At 43.5% G+C, this 18,055-nt stretch overlaps 1 protein-coding gene across 4 annotated transcripts in view; it reads right to left on the bottom strand.

Annotated features, from left to right (window-relative positions):
• Positions 1 to 5,917: 5,917 nt before the first annotated feature.
• OLFM2 (olfactomedin 2) overlaps positions 5,918 to 18,055 on the bottom strand; it is a 209,637-nt gene continuing 197,499 nt past the window's right edge. For all 4 annotated transcript variants that reach the window (XM_020779171.3, XM_078385096.1, XM_020779157.3 and 1 more), the window contains exon 6: positions 5,918 to 7,535. In XM_020779171.3, the coding sequence (XP_020634830.2) occupies positions 6,858 to 7,535 (678 nt within the window). In that variant the 3' untranslated portion in view covers positions 5,918 to 6,857. The remainder of the gene's footprint in view (positions 7,536 to 18,055) is intronic.

The following is an 18,055-nucleotide window of genomic DNA, read 5'->3' as shown; positions in this document are numbered from 1 at the left end:
GGGTGCAAAGTAGGTGAAGGAGGAATGGATGGTTGAAAGCTGTGTAGTAATGTGTACAGTGTTAGGGGGGGGTTCATCTTGATTAGACAAATAAGAACCATTAGCTTTACAAAAGACCTGTCCTGGGTAGAAACCAACATTCCCAGAGCCCATTTATTGATATGGCTCCATCCACCTGCCTGTATTTTTTGATTCCTCTGGAGAAGGGGCTGGATATCTGAACTGTCACAATAAGCACTTGCACCCACAATTTCCCACAATATGACTGGTGGCAGATGCTGGGGGGTGGGGTGGTGGTAGCAGCAGCTGCAACCCCTTTACACTCCCACTTGGTGCCTTGACCCATTCACCTGGTTTAGAAGAGAGCTGTCTGTGCTTGGGATCTTCCCTATAAATGCTCTCTCTCTCTCTCTCTCTGTCCCCCCCTTCTCTCCCCCCCCCCCCACTATGTACACAGGGCCATGCACAGAGACAGAGACATGTCATGATTATAGGATGAACAAGTTAGTTTGTTCCCGGCCAGGAAGGCTACCTCCACTCTGAGCAAACTTTGCAGGATACTGGGCACCTGCTGCTTTGGGTCGCATTCCATGCGTCATTTCAGTGTCAGGTACAGAGATTAGTGATAGGGTCTCCATGGCAGAAACAAATGTCTACTTGCTTATGCCAAGAGCTTTATCTGCGGCAGACATGGATAGATAACAGCTTGGCTGTAGGTGAGTCCTGCTGTAGTTCTTCAAGAAGCCCCACTCTCTGCCCCCTCTGGGTCACTGTGTCCTACCGTTGGCATTTGCAGGGCTGGCAGGAAAAAAATCTTTTCAAAAAGACAAATTCAACTTTGGGAGTGCACACTATGTGGATGTCTGAGGTTTGAAGTCTGGATTGTGGTCATCAAAGCACGCTTGAAGTGGCTTTCCTATGTCTTTGGTCACTCTGCACATTCAACAAGAAGGTATACTGGAGTTTCTGTACATGCAAGCTGACAGGAAAGAGTAGCTGATAGCAGGAGCAATATCTACAAGGTCCAGGCATCTTTTAAGATACATGTTTATTGTGTTCACGTTTTACCTTGTTGGAATGTACACTGACAATGGCTTTCCCCCCTCTCTTTTCAAAATGAGAAATATTGAAATGGCAGGGTGAAGATAAGGCAAACATGCTTCTTGTTAACTTCAGGGCAACACTTATTTTTCCTTCCTAGCTTCGCTCCTCAACTGTTAATAAATATAGCCCAAGGCTATATATTCATCTACACCATTGTATTTCCAGTAACCATATATGGGTGTGAAAGTTGGACGGTAAAGAAAGTGGACAGAAAGAAAAATTGATTTGTTTGAAATGTGGTGCTGGAGGAGAGCTTTGCGGATACCCTGAACTTTTGGAAAGACAAACAAGAGGGTCCTAGATCAAATCAAGCCTGAACTATCTCTGGAGGTAAAAAATGTTGAAACTGAAGCTATCCCACTTTGGGCACATCTCGAAAAGGCAGGATTCCCTGGAAAAGACAATAATTCTGGGAAAGGTGGAAGGTGACAGGAAAAGAGGAAATCACTCATTCATAGGGTCACCATACGTTGAGAGTGGCTTGATGGCACATAGCAACAACAATAAGACGTGGAACCTGGACCTCGCCTCTCTTTGGGTGAAATATGGCATTGGGTAGGCTTGCTGGTGGTGATGGGATTTGTAACCTGGCAAACATGGAGAATATTAGGTTGGAGAAATCTGCTGCACACATGCATTAAAAAAAAAATCAGTCTGCTGACAATGTGATCTTTAATAAGTATTTTATGCTTCACTTTGTCACCATCTTCCTCTCATCTATTTATACATTGAAAATAGCTCTGATGACTTTGAGGCAGCATGGAAATTGACCCAAAGGCTCTGAGAAGCAAAAGGATGGGAAAATGCTTCGTGACTGACACAGGATGTAGGCAGTTGCTCACCACTGCCCAAGTTCCTTCATGGAGGATGTAGTAGCCAGCCCCTAACCCCACCTCGGAAAAGTAGCAGCCAGAATTGCTTCTAGCATAGCAATCAGTCAAATCACCCCAAGAGATGTGCAAATTTGTGCTTTTGGACTACAACTCCCAGAAATCATGCTGCTTAGGGAATTCTGGGAATTGTTGTTTCCAGAATTCTAGAAAAACTACAGTGGGGTCTTGACTTGAGAACTTAATCCGTATCGGAAGGCGGTTCTCAAGTCAAAAAGTTCTCAGGTCAAATCTGCATTTCCCATAGGAATGCATTGAAAACCATTTGATCCGTATCTGCTCTTTTCCGTCCATAGAAACTAATGGGAAGCTGCTATTCCGCCTTCGACCACTGGAGGGGGATATTTTGTTTCTTTTTTTCTTAGGTCAAGAAAGGTTCAGGGAAGGCAGGGAAAATACAGTCCAGGCAGTACAGGACCAGGCAGTCTGAAGACTGTCTCCCAATCCACTCTCTAAATGCTGGGAGGAGTGAGGAAGCAGACAGGCACCCTTTTCACTGGCCAACAGTTAACTGAAAGTTCAATTTTTGCACTTTCCCTGCCTCCCACGTGTTGTTTTTTTTTTTTTGGTTCTTAACTCAAATCTAAGTATGTAAGTCAAGTCAATATTTTCCTATGAGAGTGGTTCTTAAGTCAAAATGTTCTTAACTCGAGCCGTTCTTAAGTCAAGACCCCACTGTATAAGACTGCACACCTCTAATATCTACTGTGCAATTTGGGTTCCTGCTCTCAGTAAGGATAACATGTTCACTCTGTCTCTGAATTTTGGAATAAAATAGTGAAAGTGCTGGATGTTACGAGAAATATGCTTATGTATAAAACTTGTACCCCTGACAAACATGATCTTCAAAGAGGCCCCAGATTTTAGGATTCAAGTGAGACATCCACCACTTTCCCCTTCCTGTTACTGTTCACAGACATCATGTTTCACTCTGTGGTTAGTTAAGACAAGTATTAAAACCCTACACATTTCCTTGCAAAGAAGCTGCACTGCATTCAGAGGGGCTTATTCCAGGATCTGTGTCTCTAGGACTGCAGCCATGTTATTTAACCACTTTCTCCAGGGATCATGAAGGGGAAGAGCAAATAGAAACCATCCACCCCCCTCTCTCACACACACCTACCTAAAAGACATTGAAAGGACACCTTGGCTTTTACCTGTTGAGAAGGGCAGGTGAGTGAAGACAAGAGGGTTGACATGGCTTTATGGTAAGTGGCCAAACTTAAGCTGAGGAATCCTGGACACAGTGCCAAACTCAGTCACAGCACTTGTCTGAAGCCTAGAAACAAAACAGTCACGGCTCTTGTGAGTAGCCCTTCTGGTGTGGTAGTTTCATACCTCTCATCCCCAACATAGCAGTTTCATGCCTCTCACATGCACTCCGCTCACATTGAAGTGGGAAGGACACCAGTATACTCAGCACAGCGCACTGTTGCATAGACAGTCTCGTGGTTAATCCAGACCTCTTTAGAATTAAATGTTTCCATGTCATTTTAAACTCTGAGGTTCCAGCACTATCAGTTCCTGGGGACATGAGAAGATGAGACACAGCTTGCTTTTTCTCCCAGTTTCCCATTTGACAGTGTGACTGTGTCTTCCTCTTGACTTCTTTGAACATGGAGGAACACTACACAGGAAATTTTTTTTGTCAACCCACCTTGCCTCATCTTGGAAAATTCTGCTGCAGGCAGGGGAACCGGGCAGAGCTATTTTGCCCAAGGCGTAATAGGATTGTTGCAGCCACGAAGTTACGCTTTTTTGCTTTCAAAGAAAAACTTATAATAACAGAATGTATTCATGCTGAAAAACGATTTGCTTGGATTTCAAGCAACTCTTCAGTTGGCTTGCCAGATTTCCAGGCCCCGCAATAAGTCTTGATGGTTTGCTAGGCTTCTCTGGGTCTCCAAGGAGAGAGACACATCTCAAGGCAAATGATGGAGGATGCAGAGAAAAAAATGATCTTACCGTATGTTCTGGTTTTAATGTACAAATGGGAGACTGAGTCTCAAGATGCATAAAAATGGTAGCAATGCAAATTTTATTCTTATCTAAAAAGCTCAGGCTCGACACATTTAGATAAGAATAAAATTTGCAGTGCTACCATTTTGCCACCAGTGGATGTACCAGTTCCCTCTGCTTTGTTTAATTTATGGGTGCCTTGTATATCTTCTGCAGTCCTAGCTTGTATGAAAGCTCAGTGGCTCAGCAGGAAACTCTGTGTGAGTGTGTGTTTGTGTGTGTGTGTGTGTGCATGTGTACATACTGTACACATAATATTCAGGAAGGGGAGTTTTAAAAAATCTACATTATCTCATTCCCTTCCTGTACGTGCGCACACACACATAAGCTTGGGTGCTGTGAGAAAATTGCTCGCATGCCAACCAAAATTAGTGAAGTGATCACTCCTTTAAGCTTCCTGTGAGTCCAGTGAACCATCCTACAGAAGATGCTGCCTGTTGTCTCTCTGCGAGAGTCCTTGATCTGGCTGTGCCGTCTCCCAAGCACTTTCTGTAGACAGTGAGCAATTCAGCCTTCAATTCTACATTTGCAGGGAGATCACTCTCAATGGCGTGCAGAATAATTTATATGCAGAGGAGAATGCCTGTCGTTTCTCTGTGGGAGTGCAATTTCTTTAAGCTTACCTCCTTCATTGGAAGTTTCCTTATCCCAGGTCAGACTTTTTTGTTCATTCATTTTCTATTTTGATCGGTGGGAGAATCTGCAGAATCTGAAGTAGAGAGCAGTCCAATCAGTTAATGCTTAGAACAGTGACTCATTCAGAAACACACTGAGTGACTCCTTTGGGATATGCAAGATTTTTTTTTCCTGTGAAGAAGGCCATGCAGCAGACAAGTGGCTTCTCCCACCAATTTCTTCTTAGCGTCATTCCCCTTCTGTACCTGTTGGGTGGCTCACCTGACGCACGAATGGTTTGTCTCTTAAGAATTATATGATTTACTTTGCCAACAAACAAACAGAGAGATTCTTCTCTCTTTTATACCTCGGTGGTTTAGGTCTTTGGCTGCAGAGCCAGAGGTAGGGAATTCAATTCCTCACTGTGTCTCCATGACAAGGGCTGGACTTGATGATCCATAGAGTTTGCCATTCTAAGATTAATATTAATTCCACCATCATTGTACTTGTCCTGTTTCCCTCTCTCTTTCTCCATTTCTCCTTGTAGAACTACCTGTCTATTGCAGAACAACAGCACTGCTCACTTTATTTGATGGTTAAAAGGGGCCAGCAGGCAAACAGGGAAACTTAAAACATAACGCTACAGATGGGGGGTCAATCAACTGCGTTGATTTCACCAATGTGAAGTTTCACACGGGTTCACCCACAAAACTGTTCCATCTCACTGCTGCAGTGATCTTTTGACACAGACATAAGCATGCACTATGTATGCCCACCCACGTACACATGAAAAATGTGCATTTAAGTACCTGACCTGGTGTCCTGTTCAATATTGACAAGCGTGTGGCACTCCATCAGCGAAAGCTGTCATGGCAATCTGATGATGCAGGGGCCACTTGAATGAGGTTCACCATTGGCACCTTGTTAGAAGACCACAGCAGCTGCCCCAGTTGGAATTCCACATGCGTAAATATTGTGCCCAGCACTGGCCTTATTTTGAAAGGTACTTTAAATCTCCAAATTGCCACTTCTAAACCTTCTTCTCTCAAAACATGCAATTTTAAATGTATATTGATAAGGTTTTTAGGGGGTGCAGGGGAAGAGAAGATCTCTTCTAGAGTATTGTCTTCCCACACCTGTTTTGCAGCAGGCCGTCAGAATTTGTGGCAACTTTTCATTTGTGGCAACTTTCATTGGATTGAGGTTTGTGCCCATGTTGGTATGTCTTTTCCCTCATGGACAAACTTTGTTGCCGATTTTTTAAAAAAAACTCCTTTCCCCTTTGTGCGTGTTTTTCAAAGACACACATTTTAATTTACGTGCATTTATTTGTGTATAATTGCAAAAGGGGGAGAAAAGAATCTTCCGTTCGCGGTTTTTCTTCAATAATGGGAAATCAAAAAGATATGTACACATTTTGCTAATAGGCTCATAAATCATGGGCCCAATACATTCAATTTAAAAAAAATCGAGTTAGTTCAGAAAAGAAAAGAAAACTTCCCCAACACAGAATTAGTTCAAGACGTATCAGCAGGATTGAATTTTTGAGGCATCCCTAGGTGGCGCCAGTCTAGTTAACAAGTAGCTTCCTTGCATGAGGTAGCCATAGAAATTCCACTTGTGCTGCTTTGGAACATTTCAAGAAAATTCAGAATCTAATTGTTCCAATTAAACCATAATCATGGAGTCAATAGAATTTACACAAGAGCAGGGCTTGGATTCATTAGGTCTGCTCTAGTTGGGACCCGCCAGGGAGCTTATGTCAAAGGCGGAAAGCCTGAACAAACCTGAACCTTTTCTTCTACCAGTGGCACTCAGTGAGTTAAGAAGGACCCAAACGTCCAACCTCAACTAGATCATCTTTATTCCGCCACCAGCCAAGAGGTAAAATAAAAGCAATACAAAAATAATAATATTAATACTAATGAAAATATCAGCCTCCCCCCCCCCCCACCCCTGGCCCAAAGAAGTCCCAAACCAGAGCCATGCTTCATCAACCACGAGAAAGAGAGAGAGAGAAAGAGAGAGAGAGGCAGAGAGGAAAAGAGTGAGAAAGAGAGAAACAGACGAAATCTCATTTTTATTATGTAGAAATAACAGCATCATGGAGTCTTCCCTGGCCACCCAGTTTGTAGGCCACAGTGTGCATCCCTCCCACCCTACCAGGTTAAGAGAGAAAAAATGAATAAAATGAGAACAGAGAGAGTTCAGGAGTGACACCGCGCGGTCTTACAACTCCCCTGACGTCTTTATGACATGAAAGAGAGTCACGTTGTAGATGACCTGGTGGCCGTTGTTCCAGGTGTAGAGGACCCTCTCTCGGGGGTTATAGTCCAACATGGATATGTGGGAATACTGATTGTGGAAGGGAATATCTGTGTACTCATAGGTGGAAGTGTTTGTGTAGTAGGCAAAATAGATCTTGGCTCCTGCCAGGTGTGAATTGGTCACGTAGAGGGTCCCGCAGATGATGAAGGACTCCCCTGCGCTCCGCTTGGGGTAGCCGGTGTCCCAGCTTCGGAGGATCTCCAGCGTCATGGGATCCATCCTGCTGATCACAATGTTGCCGGCGTTCTGGTTGGTGGTGTAGACTGCCCAGAGTCCGTTCTCGTCAACCATAAAGTCGATGTCTGAAAAGCCGCCCCAGGAGTACGGGAAGGTGTTGTTGTAGCCGGCAGTGTTGAGGCTGCGCTGCACGACAATGCTCCGCGAGCGGAAGTGGTACTTCACCACAATGTTGCTCTGGTACTTGTTGTAATACAGGGATCCGTTGAAGACCACGTGGCCGGTGCCAGCCCAAGGATGAGGCAGAAGGTGCTGGACAAAGTTTTGTCCTGTGATGAAGTCGTTCAGGGTACGATACTCCAGGACACGGCGGCCTTTGTAGTAGCCATCCATGTACCAAACCTGGGGAAGAACACACGGGAAATTAGGATAGACTCTATTGTTTGAATACATCGATATGCCACATGTCTTCCAGTGAATTCAGTTCTGCCTAGCTTTCTTCCTCTCTGGGAGTCGAAGGACTGGCATGAGGCCAACCAATGAGTTTCATGGCTCAGGCAGGACTAAAACCAGGATTTCTTCAGTTCTGGTCCACCACTGTGATGACAACACCACACAGGACCTGCAAAGGCTACTCTGCATCCCCTCAGCCCAGGTATTGACCAGTGCACCCTCAAGAAAACTGCTATTTTTTGGTTGGAAATGGGACCTTCCCCACATTAAATCAGACAGACAGAGCATACAAAGACTACAACCTTATTGGGCAATTGGGGGTTCGTTCTCCAAGAGACATCCATCCTCATCCTCAGCACCCACAGAAACCGTAATACCCCTTACCTCTCCAATGTCACAACACTAACATGGCAGAAAGGTACACCAACCATAAAACTGAGGACAAGGAGGGAATGATATCCCACATCAAAGAGAGCAGCTTTAAACTGCTCAAGGTACTTGGTCAGTTTTGCCTGGCGTTTTCCAACCTGATACTCTCCAGATGTTTTCCGTTATGTGCCTTCCCTTATTCTTCACACACTATATGCATAACAACTAATATGCCATAACTCCGGGTTCCCCAAATTCTCAGCATCCTGGTTCAAGGTGGTGGCTGTTCACTCAGTTGTTAACTTAACAGGAGTCTTTCATGAACAAGATTTCACAGACAAATGCTCTGCATGTGATGTCACAAACAAAACATAAATTAGAAAAAGAGAAACCAAAACCAACCTCAGTTAAGTGTCAGCCCATGTAGTTCATTGCTACAAGTACTCATTGTGTTGTTGGAGGTAAGCAAAAGCTTTCTAATATAACTGAGCAAAACAGAGGGAAAGATAATGGGAGGGTTCCATTGATACTCACGTGAAGTTTGCATCACTTGCTGTGGCTAATTGTGTGCCTAACTGCAGAATCGAGATGAACCTGGCACTGCATCCATTAGCAACAATTAGCCAGAGCAAGTAATGCCAAACTTACACAAACATCAATCAGATTCTGGCAAATATGCAGTGATTTCAGCACTCTATTGAGGGTAATCTACATGTAAATGTAGACATCACATCTTGCATAAGGATCTTCTGTAGCAAGCTGTGAGTTGTGAAGAAACCCTCCCTTCAGCAGGGCTCTGGAGGCCTGACATGGGAAGTGCGGGAAGAGAACAAAAATTCCACTGAAATTGCCAGCTTCCTTGAAAAACCTGAAACCTAGGAATCTCTGGTGCCAGCATATGCATTTCTGCTTCTTTTCTACTGTGAGATGACAACAACAACAACAGCAATAACAAGCTGATGTATACATTCACAAAGCACCTGGGATGGTTCTTTTCCAGTTCCCAGAAACAAAGGTCCAGCAGCAAATAGTGCAACGTGGTTTTTGCATATATATAGGAGACACATAACACAGAAATTTAAATGGGGAGGCTGCATGAAAGAAAGAGATGCACCAGGTAGAGAGAAATGACATAGGATGAGGCCTCTATGCAGCTCAGAGCTTGCTCCAGGGTAAAAAATGACAAATAAATGGCCAGGAGAATGAGGGACATTCCTGGCCTTTTTAGCAAAGGCATTGGGTAGGTGGGGCTGCCATATATTGATCAGAATGGCACCCTCTCATTTAGACGGTAGTTGGACAGGAGCAATGATTGAGGAATGGGAACGTTTGTATGGCTAGGAAACCGGGAGACTTCAAGATCTTTCAAGGAAAGGGCCTTTCAGTTCCTAAACTGTGGTTTATATGGGGAGAATCGAGAAGCCCAAAGCAAACCTTGCTCTCATCCCCTCTTGTTCAGATAGAGTTGCTGTAAAACTCAGCTGGCCAGCCTTCAACTGGATTTCAGACAGGCTCCCTGGTGCTGGTTTAGCCCATCAGTAGGGCCTAGGATTCTAAGCTTTCATTTATACAGTATATAAATGTGAAATCTCTTTGTAGGCCTGTCTCCTATATAGGGCACAGAATGGAATGAGGCCATTGGAATGAATATTGGCTGAGGGATTGTGGAAGCTATAATAAAAAAGCAATTTTTCACAATCTCCAATAATTATGCATCGTATTACATTTCCTTCTTTGGCAGGGAGTTCAACTTGATGAGCCTTGAGATCCTTCCAGCTCCACCAATTTTATGAGCTTATGAGTCTATGGCTTCCCAAAATATCAAACTGTATTTTATCTTTCTCTGACTTCTGAGAACTTAGCTTAGCTAGGTCTTACCCCAAGGAAAGGAAGAGTTAGTATAATCAAAGGGGGGGGGGAGTAGCGACTAGATTAGAAACTTTTTTGTACATGGATTTTTGGACCTGGACAGAAGACTGAGCAGAAACACAGATTGCTTGGCTAGAGTTTTTCCTACTTAAGTGAAATTTACTTCTTTTTTAACTTGCCAGAATCCTGTTGTGTAGCTCTATTTGCCCAAGAGGAGTGACTCTGCTGGCTAGTATGGCGTGCTGCCACTAATTAAAGAGTTTCTTTCTTGATGTTAAGTTGTACCCAATTTGTGGGCCATGATGCGAAGTCATGTGCATCCAAAAAATAAAAAAGAGAACTTCTCCATTAGCAGCAGTCTCCCATGCCATGTGACTTTCTTCTCACTGCACAGGCAGAGCTCCACAACAGGATATTGGCCAACGTCTCTTTAAAATTAAACAATCTTTCTAAACTTGCATCAATACATATAACATAGCACCTGATAATTTTGCATAAAACAATTACACAAATAGACAAAATTGGGACACAATAAATCCAGCAGATTAAATAAATGGCACATCAAAAATTTAATGATCCTATTAACACACTGCAGGCCTAATTTTAGGCACAACTGCCTTTTCTTTTGTCTTCTTTTTTTGGAAATGCCTAAGTAGCCACCCTTATCACTGTGGCTGTGCAGTCTTTGTCCTGCTTCTACTACCAACCCATCACTTTGCCTCCATCTTCCCAGGCCTTGCTCCAACAGGCCTCTTTGTCCTAATCATCACACCTGTTGGCTCTCTGATGAATTCCCTGGAAAGGGTTCCAGCCAACATGGAGAGCCTGATTACACACAATGGTGTGGACAACTCTGGCAGGTTTGCGATGGGAAAACATCCATCTCTGTAATGATGTAGCTTGTGGGCAGCTAAGAAAATGACTTGCTCAATGTCAGGTTAACAGAGGGGCTGGGGTCACACAGTGGAGAATTTAGGTCCCTTAGGGTAGGACCATGGGTGCATCCATAAATTGGGAAGTGTAGGCACAATCCCTACAGGCAGCTCCTGCCTGCTCAGAAGAGTCCAACAAATGAGGAGGAGTTCTTTTGTAAATCATTGCCCATTTAAGACCAAACAGCTCTGACATACTTTGCATTACATCAGGGGTTGCTTGCAACAGTATACTGTTCCTACAAAAATCCATTTCTTCCCCAGCTGTAGTGAGGTTGGAAACAAAACTCAGAGGAAAAGAGATGCCCGGGGGAATGGAGGATGATATCATTAGTCCTTGCTAATCAGGATGTACTGGTACTGACCCTGAAAGCCCTGGATATCCCATAGGGCATACTCCTAATACAGATTGGGGATTTGCAGTGAAAAGGTTGCAAAAGAGAAAGGTCAGATACCAGGGATACTGGCAAATCTTTGGGTCTGAGTCCCAAGTTCGAGTCTTTGGTACCAAGTCCCGAACCCAAAGCCCCATCCAAGTCCACCTCAAAAACAAGCTTTTTTCCCCAGAAAAAAAGGGAAAAGTGGGTGGGTACTGTGTGGGGAGCTCTGAGGCTTGTGAACCAGATTATTTGAGGTACTCAGAAATGTGACCTTGAAAAATGGGTCCAGATTGTGAGTCAAATCTGAGTCATTGGGGGGGGGGGGAATCCTCAAGACAAGTCACTGGTGTGACTTAAGTCCAATTCTAGAACAATTCCTACGACTCAGGTCCCCATCCTGTCAGATACTCTTGCTTTTCCTGTTGAGGCTTCCCTCCAGTTTCTCCATATCACTTTCCCCTCTCTTCTCCTGTCAGCTGCTCCTAGCTAGAGTCACAAGGGAGAATAATAACTGCGTTAAGCGTTCCCATCCAGACCACTGGCCATTCCGTGAAATCCTCTCTGCCTTCCACATAACTCTCAGGCAAATGTGTGTGAGATCCATGAAGTAACAGGCCCATCCTTCCACCTTTTGGTCCGGTCGTCCCCACATTGTGTAAGCCAGGTCATTAACATGCTCATCAGCTGCTCTCCCCAGCTCTGACCCAGACGCCAAATCCACGGGCTCTACTGTTCACCTCAAACATTGGCAAAAAGAGACAGCAAACCCTGGGTGTATCAACTTTGCCGGAGGCTCTTCTGCTCGCTGCCTGACATGGGGGCTCCACAGAGTAGCCCTCCCGGAGGTCCCCGGCTGCTTTCTTCCCCTTTCATTCTTCTTTAAACAATTAAGCCCTGTTTGATGGAGCAGCTGACATCTCTCTGTGTCAGATTAGCTCCATTCTGTGCCTACGCAGAAGCCTCTTTCTGTCTCAAAAGCTCCAGGCTACCTTTTGAAGTTTCAAATATAATTCACTCACAGAAAAAAAAAGAGAGAGAGAAAGAGAGAAATTGGGGAACTGGGAGGAGAGGAGAGGGACGTCTACGTAACATGTGAAATAAGGCTGCATTCAATCCTAAAGCCTCAGAGAAAGGAGATAGACGGAGGAGAACCCCAAAAGTGTACCCAGAGTGGTCGACCAGACCGGATGGGCGGGATATAAATCAAATAAATAAATAAATAAATACCTGACAATAAAAGAACACCCACCACAACAGAGGGGTGTGCAAACTATGACCCATGACATGTGATTCCCAGCATATTGTCACAGCACCACGGGGGGGGGGAAGGAGAGAGAGGGAGAAAGAGTAGGCAATGTATTCGCGAAGGCTTTCACGAACAACAGTGCCAGATAATCTCTGCTCCTTATCACAACAATACACCCACAAAAATACACACTAATCACCCATCTCCAGAAAAGGACAAAAGCCTATCTCACAGCCATAGATACTCCACTCCCAAGCAACTACACCAGAGCACAGAGTGCTGTCCTCTGAAGATGCCGGCCACAGAGACTGGCGAAACGTTAGGAAGAGCAACCTTCAGAACACGGCCAAAGAGCCTGCAAAAGCCACAACAACCAAAGAGTAGGCAGTTGAGATTGGAGAAAGAAGGTTGTTTATTTGAGAGTTAAAAACATTGACTGGACTTTTATCACTTGTAACAATAAACCATTTCTACTTGGTTCTTAAATGATACGTTGCATGGACCTCTGTCATTAATAGTGAACAATGCTGATGTAATCAACTGGCGGCAGCTGAACGACACGTAGTGGCTGCCTTTGCGTGGTGAAACAACCAAGGGCCACTTGGAAACATTTGGGTTTTTTGCCTTTGAGAATATAAAAGCTAGCTCGTACTAACACATTCTTTAAACAGAATTTTATTAAAAAAGAATGCCCTTTTGAACACATTAGATTAAATTCATGACACCAATGGTTTTAAATGAGAAATCTGATTTGTCTATTTTCCTTTAATAATCTCTGCCATGACAACATAGGGTATTCTCATGTTTTTTTAACTTTAACATAACACTGGCTGCATACCTCAGTGCTTTGGGAGCTAAGGTTGGGAGTTTGATTCCCCAGGGTAACTCCAGGGAGAAGAGCCAGCCTGGGTGGCCTTGGGCAAACTGAACAGTCCCAGGATGCCGTCAGAAGAAGGGAATGGCAAACCACTTCTGAGTACTCTCTACCTAGAAAACCCTGAAAAGGGTTGCCATAAGTCAGAATTGATTTGATGGCACCTCATTAGAGATGTGCACAAATCAGAAAAATTGTGATTCATTTTTCAGTCATGATTTGTCAAAGTCAATGCATCATGAATTTATGAATTTTTGCTGATGAATCATTGAATCAATTTGATTCATTTCCCCCTTTAAAACCCTATAAAACACCCCCCCTCCAAGAACCTAGAGACACCAAAATCACATGCAAGCTTCTCCTAACTCTGCTATATGATCTCTGCATGTTCGGTTACATTTGAGTTTTGGATGCCCAAGTTATACACCCACAAAGAGGGACCACCCAGGAAAGTTCCCCACAGGTGCCTAGAGACACCTGTATCACTGAGAAACTTCCCTTGACTTTTCTCTACAATCCCTCCACGTTTGGTGAATATTGGGTTTCAGACATCCAAGTTATACACCCACAAAGTAGATCCCCCCCAGGCAAGTGTCCTTTAGCAGCTGGCTTGGGGAAACCCAATCTTCACCAAACTTAGAGGGATTGTAGAGGAGAGTCAGGGAAAACTTCTCTGTAATATTGGTGTCTCTAGGTGCCTGGGGGCATATTATAGCCCAAAGAACTGACAAATCAAAAATTGTTAAAAATTCATTAATTTCATTTTGAATAACTTTGGCAATTTGATTTTTAATCAGTGCCCATTTCTACACATGATTATTAATAATTCTACGCAATTTAGATCCTTTCAGTTATTTATTTTTCTGTCCATTTACTTGTAATATTTGATACAGCATGTAGATATTGTCTCTTTAAGTTTACTCACATCTGTGGCAAACTAAATTATTCATTCTCTTTCTCCATGAGGAAATTCACAGTGGCTGCACACCATACAGTATACTCCTTGTCCCTGTTCCGACCTGTTAATTTGTGTGGTTGGTAGGCATGGGGCCTTTTATGTTTTCACTGCATATAATCATTGTAAAGGCTTGTTACTTATGTAAATGTGTGTGTGTGGTTTTTTTTTTTTTTTTTTTTTTTTTAGATCAGGGCACCAGCTTAAGAAAATGTTACAAGACTTCAGTTGACATTAGAACTTGTGAAGATCACAAGATAGTTCCCAAAGCTTGTGGTTTCTGGTTCTTTCATTAGAATTTGGCTTGCCAGACTGTTTTGTCTGTTCTAGCTCAGTGGTTTAGGTATCTGGCCAGAGGTTGAGAGCCAGAAGTTAAGAGTTCAGTTCCCCACTGTGTCTTTTGAGAATAGAGCCAACTCTGGAAGCCTTGGACAAGCTGCACAGTCCCCGAGCGATCCCCCAGAAGAAGGGAAGGGTCAACCACTTCTGAGCGTTCTTGAGCTGGAAAGTCCCTAAAAGGGTCTCCATAAGTCAGATTTGACTTAATGCCATATCATCATCATCATCATCATCATCATCATCATCATCATCATCATCATCATCATCACCATCATCACCACCACCACCACCATGGGGATATTGTTGACCAACACTTCTGCTCCACCAGAGGGTGTGTGTATTTTTTTTCTCAGCTGCAGCTCATTAATTACTCACTCACAGTTTGAAAGTTTATTTTTTTCTTCTGTTTAACACTTACAGCCATTCTTACAACAGCTGTATACAAACTGAATCATTGGGAGTTTGCCATTGTGGTTTTCAAATGAATACTTTATTGCTTTGAAGTCAATCAGGCTATAGGATTGTGGTGTCGCTACTGTCCTCCCTACCCCAGCCCCTGCAGTCCCCTTTGGTTATTGTTTTTCCAAACCCCAGTCTAACAATCTAACTGAAATACTGGATGACCTTGAAGAGGGATTCTCTCACTATGACACACCTAAAAGGACGTAATGGAATGACCCACTCCAGAGGGAAAAATTGTGGTAAAGAACAGCAAGGCTGCTTGCAATTTCTATCCTGAGGCTCGTTTATGGTTTACCCCTTTTCGAGGATTTTCCTGCCACCATTCTGGGCTAAAAGTACCACTGAGATAGAAGGCCCTTAACTGATATTGTTTCCCTGTCCATAATTCAAAATGCCAGGAAATGGTCAAGCATTGTCTTGCAATATCATGCCTGTGTTGCCAACGGGGAAAAAAAAAGATGCCAAGTGTTACAAAGCAAAGGCCAACCTGAATGTTGACAATATCAACATCAGTGATCAAGATGATCTGTAGGATCCCCTCTTCTGTTCCCAACCATTCACAAACAGATATCATGCAAGGGACGATCCTAGAACCTGATTCCTTGTTTCACCAGTTCATCTCCTCTCATGCCAATACAAAGCAATTGTCAGGGCTGTTTTGCAATGAGGTCTCTAATATCTATTTATTGCTTGGGGCACAACACAACAGCCAAATACCTTCAAGAAATGTGGTTCTCAGATTGTGTGCAGTCAAGTGCCTGCCTTTTCAGCGCAAAAGTGTTGGATGGCTCTTCTCTTAAGCAGTAGCATAAATTTTAGCTGTTTCCATCCTGTGCAACCTTGTGCTCGGTCCTCCCGGGTATCAGAATCAAGACAAGAAGTTTCAGTCAGGTTCCTTTCATGGAATATGGCTGTTGTTGGGTGTCATCAAGTCACTTCCAACTTGCAGCAACCCAACAGGTGTTTTAAGGAATGTGAGATGTTCAAGGAGTGAACCTCTCAGGGACCTTCCATGGCCAAGCAAAGATATGAAACAAGGTCACACGAGTCACACTCTTGACACTCTGTCCACCACATTATGGCATTTCTGTTTCATGAAGTTTTCAGTTCAAATGCTCTTTCATGCAGGCCAGTGGGGTACAACACATCTAGAATCAGACTGAGGGAGGAGGGTTAAAAGGAAGAGTATGGGTACTTCTTGCAAAACTTTGTTGTCTTAAATGAGCCACATATAGGTGCTTCAGGGCTTGCTCTTTGCCAAAAAATGTGCACTAGGCCTTTACTTGGATCTTTCAAACTGAAATGACAAAATTTATGCCCAGGTTGGCATCAAAGTTGCACACCCTCCCCATCTTTCTGGAGGACTGAATTTCCTGACTTTTTAACGCAGAAATTCAACACTATGTAATACAGTCAAATTTACAATGGAATAATTTATTGGGAGGGCCAAGCTACACTACTATATACAAGTGGGAGAATTCAGTGAATTCGATGGGGCTTCTTCATAAGCAGGTTCATACACAATTGCAGTGTGAGTGTTCTTGGCACCACTTTTTGGTTCTATCAGTCCCAAAAAAGAATGCTTCTGAATAATGTAATTGCAAATGATCCTGCCTGCCAACAAATGGAGGAGGAAGTATGACCAAGTTCAGTAATGCTCATTCCAGTGGTAAGGCTGCAGTGCTAATATATCCTAACCCTGTCCAGAAGTGAACCCCATTTATCTCAAAGAGATAAATGCAGGCTAACCTACCTCTCGGGAACAAGCCCTGTTAAAATGAATGGGGCTTGCTTTAAGTACAGAAGACACTGGCGCTTGCTCTCTATCTAACACCTGAAAAGGTAAGAAAGAAACGGATGCAAGGGAAACAATTGCTGTGGATTTCTGTGGCCGCAAGAAACTCCCACATGGGAAAAGCTAACGTGGCCACAAAATGTTATAGAAGAACTCCACACATGTTTCGGCTTAATCCACCCTGCCCCTTTGTTTAGAGCTGCCTCAGTCCTTGTCGGCACAGTGCTAGGGCTTGTTTTGTTTTGTTTTGTTGAAACAGAGCTGTGGTTAGCATTCTCTGAAGTGACAACCCTGTGGGTTGTGGCATTAAAAGGGGTGACGGGAAACCCCCTCCTTTATTTTCCTCTACCGCTTTTTTTTTTAAATTGTATTGACACAGCAGTATTCTAGATAAATGAGATACATGGGCACTATTATGTGTACCATGCTAGGTAAATGCATTGCTGTTTTGCTAGGCCACTTATTTTATTTAACACATACACAAAAATGAAAGTCACAATGGCCAGCTGAATTATGACTGCAGGAAAAGATGTCAGCCTCCCCAACTCCCAAATTCAAAGCAAAATATGCTGCGTGTATACTCCCCCATAGGACTTAAATCTCTTTCTGGGCAGTTTACAATCCCATTATGCAGGCTACACCTTGCCCACCTACCCCCCAGTGATCTGGATACTCATTTTATGAACCTCAGAAGAATGGAAGCCTCAGTCAACCTCGATCCAGATACCTGAACCTGTCAGGATTGAACTCAGATCACGAACAGAGTCTTGACTCTCTCTCTCTCTCTCTCTCTGTGTGTCTGTGTGTGTGTGAATCTGTGTGTGCACGTGCACACACGTGCTCATAAACACACACACACCAGTGCTTGCATGGAATCAGAACCATGGGCTATCTAGCTCACTGTATTAACTGTGAATCCCTTAATTTACAACACTTGCATCAAGAATTCTATTTGCGAACTCGGCCCAAATCCAGATTTCGGGCTTTCTGCCATGCAAATGTTGTCTCCTAATCATTTCCCTTCAGCTTTACATTGCCAAAAAGCTCGACTGCAGGGACTCTCTGAGAACATATACCCCATTCTTTAAGGATGATTTACGCCTGTTTTATTAAATGTTTTCTTTCCTTTAATTTACTGAGTTAAAACACATTTTCATTCTTTTCTGCTGATCAAATGCCTGAGTAGTTTTTAATAACCAAAGAAACGTCGCGATAGCAAGAGGCGGGCAAGATTGATTTCACACTTGG

This window comes from Pogona vitticeps, chromosome 2, assembly GCF_051106095.1.
Source record: "Pogona vitticeps strain Pit_001003342236 chromosome 2, PviZW2.1, whole genome shotgun sequence".
NCBI lineage: Eukaryota > Metazoa > Chordata > Lepidosauria > Squamata > Agamidae > Pogona > Pogona vitticeps.
The sequence above is the reverse complement of the archived record's forward strand: the minus strand, read 5'-3'. Positions and strand labels throughout refer to the sequence as shown.